This window comes from Excalfactoria chinensis, chromosome 2, assembly GCF_039878825.1.
Source record: "Excalfactoria chinensis isolate bCotChi1 chromosome 2, bCotChi1.hap2, whole genome shotgun sequence".
NCBI classification, from domain to species: domain Eukaryota; kingdom Metazoa; phylum Chordata; class Aves; order Galliformes; family Phasianidae; genus Excalfactoria; species Excalfactoria chinensis.
Window position 1 is genome coordinate 25,545,287 of NC_092826.1, and position 16,889 is coordinate 25,562,175.

General features: G+C 44.0%; 2 protein-coding genes across 4 annotated transcripts; one reads left to right on the forward strand and one right to left on the reverse strand.

Annotated features, from left to right (window-relative positions):
• Positions 1 to 114: 114 nt before the first annotated feature.
• RBIS (ribosomal biogenesis factor) lies at positions 115 to 14,260 on the forward strand. Of its 3 annotated transcripts, XR_011902809.1 has the most exons (5): positions 115 to 438; positions 1,838 to 1,957; positions 2,599 to 2,704; positions 12,272 to 12,408; positions 13,548 to 14,250. XR_011902809.1 is itself a non-coding variant. In XM_072328720.1 (4 exons), the coding sequence occupies exons 1-3, from the start codon at positions 313 to 315 to the stop codon at positions 2,665 to 2,667; spliced, it is 315 nt and encodes a 104-aa protein (XP_072184821.1). In that variant the 5' UTR covers positions 115 to 312; the 3' UTR covers positions 2,668 to 2,704; positions 12,272 to 14,260. The 3 variants fall into 3 exon arrangements, 2 of the variants coding, with proteins under 2 accessions (XP_072184821.1, XP_072184820.1); XM_072328720.1 differs by having other exon boundaries at positions 12,272 to 14,260; XM_072328719.1 differs by lacking the exons at positions 12,272 to 12,408; positions 13,548 to 14,250 and having other exon boundaries at positions 122 to 438; positions 2,599 to 4,568.
• E2F5 (E2F transcription factor 5) lies at positions 3,318 to 14,910 on the reverse strand. The gene is made up of 9 exons (XM_072328718.1): positions 14,270 to 14,910; positions 11,315 to 11,424; positions 10,508 to 10,669; positions 9,207 to 9,250; positions 7,959 to 8,023; positions 6,117 to 6,378; positions 5,244 to 5,444; positions 4,749 to 4,793; positions 3,318 to 3,455 (listed from the first exon to the last, which is right to left on the reverse strand). The coding sequence occupies exons 1-9, from the start codon at positions 14,396 to 14,398 to the stop codon at positions 3,346 to 3,348; spliced, it is 1,128 nt and encodes a 375-aa protein (XP_072184819.1). The 5' UTR covers positions 14,399 to 14,910; the 3' UTR covers positions 3,318 to 3,345.
• Between the last annotated feature and the right edge of the window lie 1,979 nt (positions 14,911 to 16,889).

The window sequence follows — 16,889 nt, forward strand, 5'->3', positions numbered from 1 at the left end:
GCGGCCCCTCGGGGCCACCCCCACCCCCACAGACCGGCGGGGCGGCTCCCGGTGCCCCATCGCCCCGCGGCCCCCGGCGTGCCTCAGCGGGTGCCCACGCGGAAACGCAGTTTTGTGTTCCAGCTCCGTGCCGAAGGGCTGTCGCCGTGCGCTGAGGCCCCCCGCCCTCGGACCGGCGCCGCCGCCAGCCGCCACCACCCCGCGCTGCCAACGGCGGCCCCACGGACGGGAATCCCGGACCGGTGACGTGAGGGCTTCCCCCGGCGCTCAGTTGTGACGTCAGGTGAGCGCCGGTTGCTCTCAACGGCGGCCATGGGGAAGAGCCGGGTGCGGAAGGCGGCGAAGGCGGCCGATGTGTTCGCTATCGCCCGCGGCGCTGCCGCCGGGAAGGCCCGAGCGAAGGGCCGGGCGCGTCCCGTCACCTCCGGGCTGAAGAAGGTGAGTGGGAGCCGGCGGGGATTGAGATGCTCCGCGGCTTCCCCGGGGCTGCGGGTTTGCGCGTGGTGCGGTCGCGGTTCTCCTGAGCTGCAAATGGGTTCCAACTGAAGGAGAGATTTAGACTGGGTATAAGGAAAGCGTTTTACAACAAGGGTGGTGAAGCGCTGTCCCCCACTGCACGCCGCTCGGTCTGCTGTGCAGAGTGAAATGGCAGCTCCTAAAAAAGGCCCTTGGAGATCTTCCTATTCTGCAAGAGAAAGCCACCCGGCGGGTTCATCTGGCCGACAGGCAGGAACACAACAAGCTGTGGAAATCAGCAGGGATCCCCGAAACGATTTCACGTTGCTGGCATCAAATCTGCTCTTAGTCTAAAGGGCTCTGTATAATAAAGGGAGAAACAGGTTTAAAAGCGTCTCCGTGAGAAGTCAGCAGCTTATTAGGAGTAAAATTTTATTCTGCTGTGTTTGAAGCTGTATTCTTTAATTCATTAAGCCTTTGGGGATTTACGTATCTTTAAGCAGTATTGTTAAATGCTCAGAAAGAAAGTGTTTAAATGGCCTTGTTCCTCAATAGCTGAGACTCCTTAACATTCAAACAGCTTTTGATACAGATACGCATCCCAGCTGCAGTCCCTGCCTGAGTACAAAAGGTGCTGGGTACACAAACTGACCCTTTCAGCACTGCTGAAGCTGGGAGCTGCCAACAGGCTCTCATGGAAAACAGAACGCTTGTGTAAACTGAATTGCCCACAGCCCCATATAGTCTTAATTCGAGCTAGGAGCTGAACCTGTATTTCTCGAGACACCCTGTAGTTTATTACCAATTAAACTGCTAATCTAAATAGTTTGTTTCATTGGCCTTGTGCCCCCACTTTCTCACTGCTGGTCCTCCTGGCCGCTGTCTCAGGAATGAATGGAATTATTGTTAACGTATTTGTGCTCTGAAATTACCACAGCTTTGAAGGCGAATGGCGTAAACACGTGTAACAGCTCACAGTGTGCTTCTGCCTATGTAAACTGCTGAGACATGAATGAAAGTGCAGCCTTTGGAACAGCAGGAGATAGCCTGCAGTTTGGGATGTGTGACATGCTTCTGGAACAGCTGCCATGTGAAGTGCTGTTGTATGGCCAAGATCCTGCCCAAAGCACAGTGGGTTGTTGTGAGCTCCCTTCCCAACACAGCAAGTCTGACTGCTTTCATTATGTTGTATTTATTACAACGTTTGTACGTGACTCAGCAATATAACTGACAACCAAAATTCAAGTATAACAACGTTCCTACTGTAATGCTGTAAGATGCGCGTTTAACATTTAGCTGCTTAACAGCTGTTCAAAAATGATGCTAGTGCAATTTCAGTTTAGAACACCAGTGCATGCTGTTGTTTTTTTTCTCCCTACAGATAAACATTGTAAATGCTGACAAAGTGAGCAAGATAAATAAAGCTTTTGCTGAGATTCAGAAAGAAGTACTGCAGCTATCGAAAGGTACTGCAGAGGAACCTCCAAAGAACCCAAAGCAGGTAATTGCCCTTTGTGAAAATCTGAGGAGGGAAGTGAAAGGGATGCATTACATTCTGACACAAAGGCTGCAGGCAATTCTTGTAGCGGACAAAAAGGCAATGGGATTATACAAAGTACAGGTGAACCCACCCTGGCTGGTGGGGAAGTCAGGGAACTGGACAAGAGCTGAGTATTGTGCCTGGGGCCATCAAGTTTCTGGGAGCAACAGAACAACTGCCAAATACCCCAGGGTGAGGCTGAAGAAAAAAGGCAGTGCTGCCAGCATAGCACGAGGCCAAGCAAGGCTGTTGGTGCCAGCAGCCCTACTGCTGCTAGCTTGCTATTGCACATGGCTGGGATCTTGGACTGTCCCGCTACTTCTGCACTAGTAGGGCCATACATGACGTAACATTCAATCGGACCATTTGGGGTGCAAAGCAATAGTATTTTTCATCCCTGTTTCAAAACTGTGCAGTCCTAAGTATTCCCTGAACTAAGAGGTGTGGCTGTTTCCACTGTACTATGTACATTACTGATGTGATACTTTGTCTTTCACTTGCAGCACAAATCATTGCCTTTTTTCCCCCCCCTTTTTTTTTTCCTCCCCCAAACACAAAAAGAGATTGATCCGTACTTTAAACTGAAACTCTCCTTTTATCAGGTTACTGCACCTCCAGAAGAGGAACCAGCAAACGTGGATGCTGCTGCGAGTCTGTTATCACAGCTGTAACGTATAATGGATGATGAAGAGATCCCAAGAACTGAAGGTCACACAGGCTTTGTTTGTAAAATTTTATTAAAAAAAAAAATCTTGTTAATATACAAGTATTGGCACACTTTAATACAAACTACAAACAGACCTTTCCTATCATCTAGGAAAGGGGAATGTCAGAAGTCAGTGTGAGAAACTTAAAGTGCTAAAACAGAAGGCACTTCACAAAATTGGTTCACTGAAACCATCAAGCGTAACTCAAGTTGATATCCTTCACTTCTCGGCTTGGCAGTGAAAGTTTCAAATTGGATGGGAACGTTATAAAATATTGACAGCTTTTCGGCAGTAAAGCTTCAGAGAAAATGCTGGTAACTGAGAGCAAAGCCTGACCATTTTAAGAAAAAAAATGATCTGAAGGCTATAAAGCATTTTTTGCTTTCCTTAGAAAACTCCAAAGTTGTCAGATTATACAAAGGACATCCAGGTGAAAAATGTGCCAAGATTCTGATAAAAAGCCCTTTTTTTTTCCCGGGTGGCTAAATTTGTTTTGTGAAGTAGTTAAAGGAAGCAAAAGGAAATATACTCCCAGAGTCAGTGAACTAAGAAGTTATACATTCATTATTCAAATACTTAGGTTATGAAGAAGTCTAGAATGTTATCGTTAGAGGTAGATAAGTAGTCTGGTTGACATAATATCTAATAATTTAGTATCTGCACATCAAAGAGATCACAGACTCCTTCATTATCATCCAGGTTAAAGTTGTAGTCATCTCCGGGAGTAGGAGAGAGTCGTAAGAGAGGAAAAACTGTAAAGCAGGAATAGTTTAGTTTAAGTTAAAACACTTCTGGAATATCAGCCCTATCTCATAATCCAGTATGTTCGTCATCACCAGTGCCAGGGTTAGTCTTAATAAGTAAAATATTGCCTTGATAATCTGACAAGCATGCTAGGACACGTACTGTGACTACCTGTACTGCCTTCAAACTAAGGCAGTAAGAAAGCCGTGACATACAGACCTACTCTCTCCTTTTGTAGCAAAGGAACTCCTAGACAGCTTTTGAAAATTCTGCCAAAAAGCCGTCACTTATGTTTATCTCCTTCCTGTTACAATATTGCATGTATCAGTATTCAGATATTTATTCTGGATAAAGAAATTAATATTATCCCTATTTTACAGAGGAGAAATGGAGGCTGTCAACTTCTCTGTGCGCTGCATTTAATGCACGGACTTGAAGTCCTTCTTGGGGAATGCAGGAAGAGAAGCCTCAGCCCTCATGCTGTACCTTAGGAAGGCTAATGCAGATGAGCTGGGCACACTGTAGCTGTTCTAAAACTGGAGAACATCTCTGTTTTATCCACATATTTTATTGTCACATTCATATAACTCCAGCTTCCCTCTTAGATTGTGTAGCTGCACGTTTCTTTCTAGATAAGCCCCAAGTCTGTCTGCTTGAAAAGCAGATATTAACACAGGCTGCTCGCGGAACAGCACAGTTAAATGGGAAAAGGACTAAGCCAGCTGGGTTCAGTGAGATACAGCAGGGGGTCATGACTGTATGGAACTACTAGCTGTGGCTCAGTTCTGCATACCTGTGGCCAAGGAGATCCAAGACCAGAAAAGGGTTGTATTTGGTCTGCCAGTGTAAGAGACCTGGCTAAGTATCAATCTGCATGCAGGCATGTAAATATGCTCTGAAATATCTGCTCAAAGCTCATGGAAGAGGCTTAAGGCAGAATGTAATTAAACAAGGTGTTATACATATATAGATATATATATATATATTTATGGCAGCACTCGAGTCATTAACCTGTTCTTTATTTACTCTAGAATTAAGTACTGTTCAGTTACTCATGCATGTAAGTTCTTGCTGGATTAAGACTTTCATATTTTGACTGTTAAATAAAAGCATTGCAGGGATTGGATAGGGGTGCAAAGATGAGAATGACAAAGACAGAAGAGACGGTACAGGGGAAAGAAGTAGTATCATACTGACTGTTGGTAAGAGATTTAACAGACACCTACCATGAGTGCTGTTCATATAAAGACCATGCTACTGATTTTTTTTAATAACTGCAAGTAAGGATACTTAATACTTACCATCAGAGGACATAAGTTCGTCAATAATATCCCCACCGATATTTCCTGTGAAAAGAGGAGCATGTGTTTATTGCAGTCAACAGATTCTCTGCATTACAATACTGAACTGGTAAGTGCAGTACAGCCCACGTGCACATGGGTAGGAGCCGTGGAGATAGCATGCTGTATAGATATGTAAAATATATTCCTATTTTGATCGTTCAGTTTTTCCTGATAAATGTCTCCTGCTCTCCTCAAGCTGTACGGTCAATCTCTTATGAACCTAAAGCCATATGCAGTGAGCAGCTTATCTGATAGCAAAGAAAGGTATGTTGCTTAAAATGAGCTTGCTACCCAGAACTGGCTGGCTGGCTTCAATGGGAGATAAACAAAGGCCTGTCATTTCCTCTGTGAGAAAAGCTTTAATCCTCCCCTCCTTGTAACTCATTGGTAACCTGGCAAAAAGAATGGCTCAGGAAACAATAAAAACACTGCATAGCAACTGTTTCTTCCTACCTGTGGACTCCTCCATCTTTGCTATGTCAAACGAGTTTGGCTTGAGGATACAGTTAACATCCAAAGGGAGCAAAGCCTGATAGTCATTGGAGCTTGCTGTAGCTTGGGCGACATCTCCTGAAAGGCTGGGGTACAACATTGAGTCTGAAAGGCTAGAATAAGGAGTTGCTGGAGTTGTACTGTTCTGCTGCAAACTGCTTTCTACAAAGACAGAAAAGCACATTATAAAATCCATTAATGTAAAAATGAATGTAAAAGACCCGCACTTGGTTTTCTCTCTTAAGGACAACACAGCTAATGTCTGGGTTGAGGTGAGAAGAATCTCTTCCCCATTCCAAACTCGCAAGCTCAGTTTTATTAGGATCCCTCAGAAATGCAGACAGCATTTTCTTAAATATTTCCACATTATCTTACAATTAGGACTAAAAAAATCAATACCAGATATTCAGGCAGTCTCTCACTGTGGCTACGTGGAATAAAGTGACCTTGTGGCACAAGAGCTGGAACTGGTGCCTATTCTATCTGCTTCACAGAAAAGTGTATGTTCAAATCACATACTCCATCTAAGGCTGACAATGTCATTCCACCCTCCACTCTGGAGAAACATCACAGATTAACAACCAGGATTGTATGCAAAACCTCTCTGGTGTAAGACAATAAGCTAGAAGGGGAAAAATCTGTTTCACCAATCAGATAGAGGACAGGAGAGGAAGAAGCTTTTCTGTAACCTCTTGAAAGCCGTTAGTAAGCCCCTTGGGATAGTTTCTTAACAGACACCTGCCATATTATGCAAATTATTGACATGCCTTTCTTTTATCTATTGCCATTTCTGTTTCCTTCCCCATTTTAGGTGGAAAAAAAGTTTGAGTGCACCTGACGGTGTGTCTGCTGTTGTTTCTGGCAACTGTTGTCCCTGGTTAAGACCGTGTTCTGGTGGATTTTCAGTAGCTGGAGTAGGTTTAAGAGGAGTCACTGGAGCTGCAGGCTGAGATGGGGTTTGTGCAAGGTCATCAGGTGGAGGAACTGGAAACACCATGGGCTTGGAGGAATTTGATTCTTTGTTTATAAGCAGTACATGGATAGGACCTGAATTACTTTTAAGATTGATCTGGTATTTCTTCTGTCCATTCTGGCCCTGTAGAGATGATGTATTAAGAATGTTGTAATTCCCACAGAATTTGGAACTGTACCAAAAATAGCGATTGTACAGACTTATTTCCCATAGTAACCAATGAAGATGTTAAAACAGAATCTCGATGTACTTTTTACCTCCCAGAAGATACAGTGTTCTTCTAATTAAAATGCTAGGAAGAAATTTTAATTGTCAAACTTATCAAATCATACTCAGACAGTAAACAAATATTTAAAAGAAATATAAGTGATCTCGTAGGAAACATTACAATTAGGTTACATATTTACCTGACCAGAACAATTACAGAAGACACAAACACACAACATTTTGAAGGGCTTATCTAAGTTCTGAATTCAAGTTACAAGAAACCTACAGTAGAGCTACATCTTATCAGTAACAAAACAGGTAAAAGATTTGTGTACTTTTACATTTCTTCCTCTTAAGTGGAGCTCCAGGACCATCTTAGTTGGGACCAGCCATGCCACAGTAATTAAGTTTGCACTCAGACCAAGTGAACACAGAATCAGTGAGTCACTAGAAACAATTTCTTAGTTGATTTGCTAGGCATTCTTTTGGCAGGTTCTAGGTTAATTCATCAAACAGGTTTTCAGCAAGTATATTCCAGAAAATAAATGAGGATGAGGAAAGTGGAAAAGGAGCCTGAAGGGAGGGGAAACCAAAATAAATGCATCCCATTTGAAGTTGCTGATGGAATACTAAATCATCTGCTCTTGTCCTCAACAAAGTCAAAAGCTGCATCATAACTGCTTTCACCACACAGGGAACCATACCATTGCCTGAACTGTTTTCAGCACAGATGAACAAAGACCCAGTATCACTGGACCAGCTTCATGGTCCTAGCTTTGGATGCTCTTTTGATATCAGATTGTGCTTAGCTTTGTTAAAAATAGCTTCTGAAACTTCTCCTGTGAGCTTCACCACTCTAAAGCACTGTATCTGTCATGCTTCATGCAACACTCACCCAACTACATAAGGTATCAACCCTATTTAAAACAGAGCAACACAATTTAAAAAGATTAAAGATTGACAGAGGTAAGTAATTTGGCCTCCTCTAAACCTGCCCAGTCTAACAAACCCTTCAGCTAAAAAGAAGTCTGCAGTGTGTTTCTCAATTCAGTATGCTACTATGTGACTAAACATAAACAGCATATCTAAATCAAACCTACAAATAAATCTAAAAGGCATTTCCATAGAAGTTCTGATTTAACAATACAACAGATTTGAAATTTGACACACAAGAGTTACTGCTATTAAGTTCTCAAAGGAATTCAAGACAATTATACCTAAACTGGTAAGACTTAGAAGAGAGGACAAAGAAACCCACTTTTATATCTTGTTTCCAATATGAGTTATCATTAGTTTCTCTTTTGTATACATAACTTAGGTGTGCAGATAAAAAAAACCACTTTCTCCCACCCAACACCTCCATTCTCAACTAAGACTAGCTTAATATTTTTCCTTCCTCCCTCATCACAGCCAGAGATAAATCCTCAGCTATAGTATACCTCTTCTTTTCCACTGTCCCCCTACAGCACTCAGGTAAACAAGAAACCAGTACATACCATTTCGGGTATGGGTACTTCTAACTGTGTACCACAAGGTGCTTGGATTGCTAGAAGTGTGTCGCCTGGTTAAATAGCAATTTTTAAGAAAGTGTTAACTGTGCATATTTTTGTTACATCTTGCATGATATCTACTCAAATAAGACAGAATAATTCTCTAAAGCTACTCAAAATACTGCATAATTCCAGCACAAATACACTTGCGATGGGATTTGCATAGTCCCTGTGAGATCCAAAACCCAATATTTAGCTAGCTTCCTTTTCAACAAAAGCAGCACTTTTGTACAGCTTTATTGCTTTGAGGACAGATGACACAGGAAAGCAAGAAAACGTTTCAGTTGTTGTCTTCAATATCAACATTTTCAAGTACCTGAACTTAGAACTTCTGCAACACATCCAACTCAGGTGTAAGAGGTGACCATAACACTCACCTGTAGCTTACTACATGCATTGCAAATCATTAGTTAAAGTCAGGACACATCAATTTGCCTTCATCCATAACTTTCCCTGCCACTTGAGACATATCTTACACCAAGTACAATGCAACTGGTATATTAAACACCTCCTACACATTTTTTAACAACTAATTCTCCTCAGCAACAGCTTGTTTTGTGAAATTCCACAGCAGTTGTCTGATGTTCTGTTTTTATTCAAAAAGAAACCTAACCTTCCTTGTGGCAAAGAGTTGGTTTTCAGCTCAGGTGAGGCTGAACAACAATATTCCCTTGAGTAACTTGGGATCCAAGAATTCCTGCCAGCAATTCTTGGCAATTTGTTCAAACTTCCTGTACAGAAAGAATCTTGTTTAGTAGCAATGTCCTATCTTTAAAATCCAGCCGTCCCCATTGAATATCACAAGGAATTCCTTCTGACTCAAGTTGTCATCAGAAAACTTTAAGAAATCCAGACATGGCTGGTCTTTGGATGTGACAGACCAACAAGTCCTGTCCCTGGTTCTGTTAGGGTCGGAGGCAAACTACTGCAAAGTGTGAACAGAGAAAAAGACATCCAAACCCAGCACTCTCAAACAGCTAAACTTCCATTCCACACGATCTGTGACTATAACTACACTAGAACCTGTTGGCCATGAACAGCAGAAGATGTATCTGTTTACTTCTGACCACTGTTGAATAATTATTCCAAACACAAAATACTTGCAGGGAAAGGCAGGTTAGTTAGCAAGTTAAATTTCAAGAAGAAGATCAGGAAATCCCTCCTTTCATGAGATACAGCATAGGAGCAACTCACCATTGAAACAGTTACAGATATCTTCATGGGTGACATATGAAAATGTAATTTATGTCAAGGAAGATTTTTCTTAAAGCAACGTGAAACTGGTATTTGATGCCTTTAAAAAGAAGTTTGTCCAAACTAATCCTAAGCTTACTGCTGCTACTTAAAAGGTGTAATCAAGGCTTGATTTATGATGTTCAGAATGGCTGCTTTAAAAATAACACAGTTCTGTACTGTTAGAAATATATATCTATATATGTGAAAAAAATAACAAAAGAGAAGGAGCTGAATAGCTTGAATGAAAAGAGATTCTTTTCAAACAGAAAACATGTAAAATCTTGTTTTTAAGAACACCATTTACCTCATTAACTTGACACTACATAATTCATCAGTGTATCAGGATGTCCCAAAAATCACACAAAAAGACCGCTAGAGGGGACTTAACAGTTCACCTGCAGACCCATTCCCCTGCCTCAAGGTAGGATCAATTATTAAGACATTCCAGACAGTTGTTTGCCTCTCCTGTTCTGGAAAACATCCAGTGATGGATATCCCAACCTCTCCCCTGGGGGATTAATTCCACTGCTAACTCTCCCATGACACGTTTCTCTTCGTATCTTACTTAAATCTCCTTTAGTACAAAATTTTAGAGGTGTAGTTTCTGCAGAGCAATTGCAAGTAATGTTAAGTACTTATCATTGGTACTAACAGTAAGAAGGGCATTTTCCTGATCTAAATTTCAGATACGTCTGTTTTGCACAATATACTGAAAGACGGATAAACACGTTACAAGGAATATGGCTGGACCTTTCTGATTATGGGATACTTACACACAGGATATCTTTCCTGTTCCAAAACTAACAAGCTTCAGACCTTTGTCAACTCAACTCAATTTATCTTTGGGAGGTAGATTTAACTTTTCAAGAGGAGGAAGTAAAAGGTGGGGAAGGTAGGGGGGAGATTCATGTTAAATACAGCTAAGAAAGTGTAAATCCAAGTGCCTAAAGGCAGTACAATCAATTTAAAACCCCATACCAGGGGTTATACTGTGGACTTAAAAATTTCTGCAATATATACATACGGTAGATTATTTTCAGGTTACCATTTGTACAACCACAGAGCTTAAAAAGTCACGCAAAGGTAATTTATTCTCTTATTGAGCAAAAACCTGAAGAGAAAAATAATAAAATAAATTAACCTTCCTTAGCCTTCGCTTCTGGATGAAATGGATCACAGCGTGTTTCACCCTTTACCTATGCTTTAATTGCCGTTCTAATTCTTGTTCCAAGATGCACACCATTTCTTGAAAAGGATATTGGTGGTTTGTAGAATCATCCATAACATTCTTGATGCTTTGCTGTAGCCACAGTTTCTGCTGATCCAATTCTTTCTCTTTTAGCTCTAGATCTTCAATTTCAGCTTCAAGATACCTCAGCCTGTCCACGACTTCTTTCGTATTGCAGCCAGCACCTACCCCTCTTAAAAAAAAGGTATATAGGTTCATGAAACCACAAGAAGTAAAAATCTAAAAGAACATTTCCTAAGCATGCTTTCAATCATTTGAAAAGTCTTCTAAAATTCATTATGAAGGAAATTTACTCTCCCACAGCAGCGTTTTATAGGAAAAAAATGGGCATTTTAAAAATTAGATCAGATTTAGAATTTCCCTCTACCTAACCTTATATTCTTTTAGAACGTCGCTTTTCTGTATTAGAGATGGTCCACAGCTCTCCTGCCCCTTCTTCCCTCCTATCCCTTCAGTTACCCTTTTATCTCTAGTAACCAGAGAATATAATTAAGAGGGGTGGGTAGGTGGAAATACCGTTCCTCAATACCTCTCCCAGATTCAGGGAGTGCAAGCGGTAAGTAGAAAGCAGCAATGCAAGTTTTCTGAAAGTATCTCTCCTATAGCATTTAAACTTGATTCTACGTATCAAAGATGCAAATTAAAGGAAAGACAAATGAGGTTCATTTGTAACTTGGATGTCATTCTGAAATGTTGCGCTGCTCATTTCTGAGAGTAACATTAACTTCACCCTTTGTTAACCAGTCAGGAGAAATTGATGGAGGCAGTTTGTGTTGCTCTCAAGCACAGGAAGAAATGCAGAATTGCCAAAGCTTACTTCCACTGAATGCTGTTTTTTGACTTCTTCTCAATGAGATCAATCCCCTCTAAAACATTGGTGATGTCATAGATCCTTCTCTTCTGCCGTACGGCAAGGGCATCAGCAGCCTGCGGAGACAAGAGCAACAGCTGTTAGCAACCTTGAGCAAACAACAGACACTCTAAGCCATTTCCCTGAAAAGAAAGACAAATAACAATTGACTTGAACTGTTGCCCTTCAGAGACAACCCTTCCTTCAAGAGTAGGATGCTCAATGATAAATTCAGAAGCTTAGCATCTGCTTCAAGTGGGATGCAAGTGTGGCCTCCTGATGGTGAGGGAAGTCACCTGAGGCAAGGCCAGCAAGCCCACCTTCACCAGAGAAGAGTGCTCACACGAACTGCCAGTGCTGCCACTGGTATCTGCGCCACTCAACAGTGATCCTTCTTGAAGGCACGAAACAGTAGGGAAGGAAGATGGCAACACTGCAACAAAACAAGTCTCTGAGGCCCACAGCATGCTGAGCTTATTACCCCCTCTGATGAAACTCCCCGGATTAAACTGCTGGGATATGGGAGGACAGGGTAATTTCCCAAAGTGGTTGACAGAAGGAGAGCTGCAAGACTGTAAGCCAACACTGTCTTCTAAGCCATCTTCCCAGGTGACAAGTGATAGACACAAGGAAACAGCCTCAATAGCATTCAGAGCTGCCAGAACACCAGCACAGCTGGTACCAATGCTGACAGCCACCACCACTTCCCTTTCTGACCCAGGCCAGATACAGTGTTTTTGTATGTGCTGCCAGAACACATTTCTGACAGCGGAGCACGCTGTAAGTCAGAGGAAACAGGCTGCTTGATCATTCGTAGTTCTGTCCAAGATGATTCTTTCATACCTGATACGAAGCCTTCCTAGATGTGCATTTCCAGGGCAACTGATGAATGCTTTGCTTTCTGCTCTTTTACTTTTTTTTCAGGTCCTGATTCAACCAGGGACAAGGAAAGAGGTTTAGATCACATCAGAGCCGTTTCCCTTCAAAGAAACTTCATGCGAGGGGATGGCAGTAAGCACTGGGAACCTTCTTGGTGGTATAGAAACAGCACAACGTAGCAGGTAAACCTCTTCCCCATCCTCCTTTTTTTCCCCCCCTCCCATCATGTAGGCACTTCAGAGATCAGATGCTAAGTTCTTCCATAACACAATGGTGATACTCTGTTTGTTTGTTCTGGTTACTTAGGTTTTAGGAGTCCACTGATTTGGACTTTCCAGAGACATAAGAACTCTATCACAGCTGCAAATCCCAAGTCCCTTCCTGTCCCCACATTTGCAATGCTTTCTGTTTCTTGTCATAGAATAAAGTTCACTGGCAAGCAAACTAATTTTAGTGTACGCAGTGCTTTGCACCGTTGATCAGAAAATACCATTTAGCCCCAAGTATAGCAGGGATGGCAAAGTAGACTGGCTATAAGCCAAATCTACTTCAGGAATCAAGGTTGAAGCCAGAGTATGTTGCAGAAGAGAAAGAAAACAGTGTATTCTGGGTATCATTTCAGGTGGCTTAGCCTTTATTCACTCATTGTGATCTTTCTGTATCTATCCATTCCCTGAAAATGGTGGATTTCTGAACAGAGGAGATTTCTTTCTTTCCCTTCCATCTCACCTCTTGACATTTTAAGCTTACTTCCTTAGCAACATTTACTTACACAGGGTTATTCAGGGACAGCTACCCAATTATTCTGGAAGAGTGTCTTGATTTTAAAACGAGCCCCGTAGGATTTGACCTCAAGACAATCCTCACTCCCATGATATGTCAGGCGTTAGTAAAGAAGCACTCAGTGCTAAAACACTTTCGAAGTTCAACACACACAACTGCTGGGGCTTCCTGCACCCGGAGTGAGGAGCAGCAACCTGTGTTGGATCAGCACCACTGCCAGTCAGCATCTGTGTCCCATGGGGCTGCTTCATAGATGGCTAGGAGCACCCTGCCCCTCATTTCCCTGAGCACACCAGCAGGGTATGCCTGCTGCTTTTCACTTTTCCCTACACACGTGAATCACTTATGAGAAACGCCGGGTTACAGAAACGCACATTTTGACTAATTGCTTATGAAAGTCCCAACGTTTCGTTCTCTTCAGTTAGTACTTACTTAAAACAAACCATATCTTGTCATTCAGAAACCAGTTCCCCATAGAAGCCTTGTGCAGAGGTTTCTGTCATTTCTGCAGTGCGCATTTACCTTCCCCTGACCGTAGGTGCTGCCATTTCCCCTTGGTAGGAGAAGAACCCCTTCCACACAGGTGAACGACAAACACCCGACCCATCCTGCTGTGCTGTCACTGCTCCAAGTACACCCACCTGAGTGCCCAGCTGGACTGTAACACCTATGGGACCCCTCCCAGCTCGCTGACAAGTCTCACTTTCCTCTGTAACATTGGTAAAGAGCTCCCTCTGAACACCAATGCACGAAAAGCATTCAAGGACACCTCCTGTCCGAGAGTACACTAACGGAGCCAAGGAACGCGGTCCTGAAAGGACTCAAGTAACCAAGGCATCGAGCCCGGCAAACACCGCTCTTATGCCACCACCTCCTTCGTTATCCTGAGCTCGGGCGGAGGTCGCACTGCCGCACGGCACCGACTGGAGAATCCCTCCGGCAATTACACCGCAGGGAAGCCCTGGTACCTCGCACCCCGCACGGAACGGCCGAAAACAGCTTTAAATAGGCGTCAGTTCACAGAGTCAGTAAACACAGCAACCGCAAAGCGAAAACAAACAACCGAAGCCAGCCAGGCTGCACGGCACTACGGCTTCAGCCTCCCTTCGCACCCGGCGCTGACCCGACCCCCGCCCTCGGGCACGGCCGCAGCCTGACAGCCGCCCGGGGCCTTCCGGCAGCGCCGCGGGGCTTTGCGCGCCACCCGGGCCTCCCCCACCGCCGCGGCCATGGCGGTCCCGCGCCGCCCCGCCCTCGCACCACTTTGAGGTCCAGAACGCCGTCCTTGGCCTCCTGCAGCAGCGACACGAACTTGGTGGTGAGCAGCCCCAGGCTCTTCTCGTGCCTGCTGCTGCCTCCGCCGCCCGCCGCTTCGGCCGCCGCGGCCATACTGCCCGCCGGGCCGGGGCCAGCGGGGCCGCCCCGCCGCGCCACGTGTCGCGACCGCCGCAACAGCCCGAACTCGGAACGGAGCCGGCCCGAGGGCTGCGGCGGGAGGGGCGATACCGCAGGAAGTGACGCCGCCGCCGTTGCCTGGACACCGGCATGGGGAGGCGGAGGGGGGGTGAGGGGGTGCTGCGCGGGAATGGCCCGGGTACTAGGCTCGCTAGGCGTGCGGTGCCTATTGAATACGAGAGCAGTTGGATGACTTATAAACTAGGTTTTGGTGACTTTGTCTTTAATAAGAATCCGATTCTTTAGACCACATCAGAAATTTGGCTCAGGTCCGTTTGCCAGAGGCTGCCCAAGGCTCCGCACGGCTCTTGGACCCCACCTGAGCCCTGCGTGCACGATCTGGTACTGCCATGGGCGGCACGGACAGTATGACGAGCTGACCTCGTGCCACTCGCTGATGGAGACCGGCAGCTGCCCCCTGTCTTCACCAGGCGATGGAGCACGTCATGAAGGGGCAGCACACTGACAAGGCCACGGCCGGGAGCTGGGACCTCTTAGACAATAGCACGTTCATGGAGGATATATATATATACACATAGGTTACCTTGTAGGTAGTGCCTCCTATTTATTTCCACGGAGACTAAGGCAGATGAAGAGCACAATAAGGCTACTTGGTTGAGCAAAGTCTCAGATATAAAACTCTGTTTTTCAACACAGTCACCACCGTTAGCTGTGCATTTTTGCCAGTGATGAACAAGAGCCTGCATGCCTCACTTCTTACAGTCTGAACCAATGGAGGTGACACTCTATTGCTACCACCGCTGCTGAAATGCAGCACCCACTGTGCTCACAGCCACTGTTCGTCCTCCAGCAGCATTCAGCAAGCATCGACTAATGTCAATAGGTGCCATTTTTTTTTTTTCCCTGTGTGGAGGAATTCAGTGACACACCTTTGCTTCATCTACACTTCCATGTCAGACAAGATTGTGTTGGAGTGCCCCCCTGTTGCCATCTGCCACGGGGCAATAGAATGGAGCAGAATATTGGCAGGAAGGTTCAACCTTTGCTGCCATATCAGAAACATCTGCCTCTGACATTGTGGACCATCGTAATAAAATAGAAGGCCCTCCTAGGTGAGCAAGTGTGTGCTGTTTTAAATGCTTGTGATTAATGCCTGAAAACATGCCATGCAGATGACAACTCCCAGAGTTCATATTCCAATTAGATTCTTCTTTATTCAATTGTTTTATGCGTTCCAGTAATTTCAGGCTGAATGTTTTCCATTCTGGACAGTTTTGATCTGCACCACACTTGTGATCAATTTATCGCCTTGAGGCCTATTCCTACTGCAGGAAGTAACTTTTAAGAAACTCTTAAGAAATCTATGCAGGTATAAAGAAGGAAATAATGCCCGAGGTAGAATCAGACAAGTGAAAAGCAAACAATACAAATAAAGCTACTGCAGGTATGTGCCCAGGTGCTACGGTATGAGATTTCCAAGCCAAGAGCAAAGAACAATAAGAACCTGTGGTAAAAAACAGTAGCAGCTCCCCGTGACAAAATCAGGAAATGGTTTCAGAATGAAAAACTTGGAGGAAAACCTGGGCTGACATTAATAAATGGAACGTGGTTACAAGGAAGGTGTGCTACCCTGCCACTGCATGCCAAGTATTCGGTCACACCATCAGAATGTGGCTTGGTCAAAGAGTTAGAAAAGTGCCCAAAGAAACACTTGGTAAACATGACAGAGGAACATTCTGAATTGCTGCAGAAACCACAACCTTTTGGTGTGACACCCATGTGAATGTTATAGAGCAGTTTTCCAGATTATTATGTGGCCTCTGAAGGAAGAAGTGTGCAGAACACAAGGTCACCTTGAGAGGATATTTTCATCTGCACATTGGTGGCGTTGAGATATTTCTGTCAGGCAATCAAGAAGGCTGCTGTGATAGTGTCAGACTGATAAACTATAATTAATTGATAAATATTGATTGACAAATGAACCAAATCTTAAACTTTACAACAAAATTTACTAGTCTGACAGACATGTGCTTAAAGCTAAATCTTGCACCTTACTAATTGTTACCAGTATATATTCGTTTTTACATATTATCAAGCTGCTTCAAAGCAGTCAGTCCTTAACAAGCCTATCATTACATACATACATTAGTTAGGAGAGTACAGTACCAGAGGGGATGCCCCATGGCTGGTGCTGATGGTTCTGCTCCTCCCTGGTGTCAGTGCTGGGAACCAGAACTGAAGCAGGTCTTTTCTGTCCCATCCCACACACGTGGGATCTCCTTAATTTATAAGATGGTACAATTTCCAAGCAATTCCCAGCCCTTCCATTATTTTTCTTTGCTGCAGCTTAACTTTATAATGGAAAAAAAGTGTTTTCCCAGCTCTCAATGTTGTGCGTTTTCAGAGCACTCAGCACAGTGGTGGTGCTGCAGCCTCTGCTTTCAGCCTGTGCTCATATTTCCAG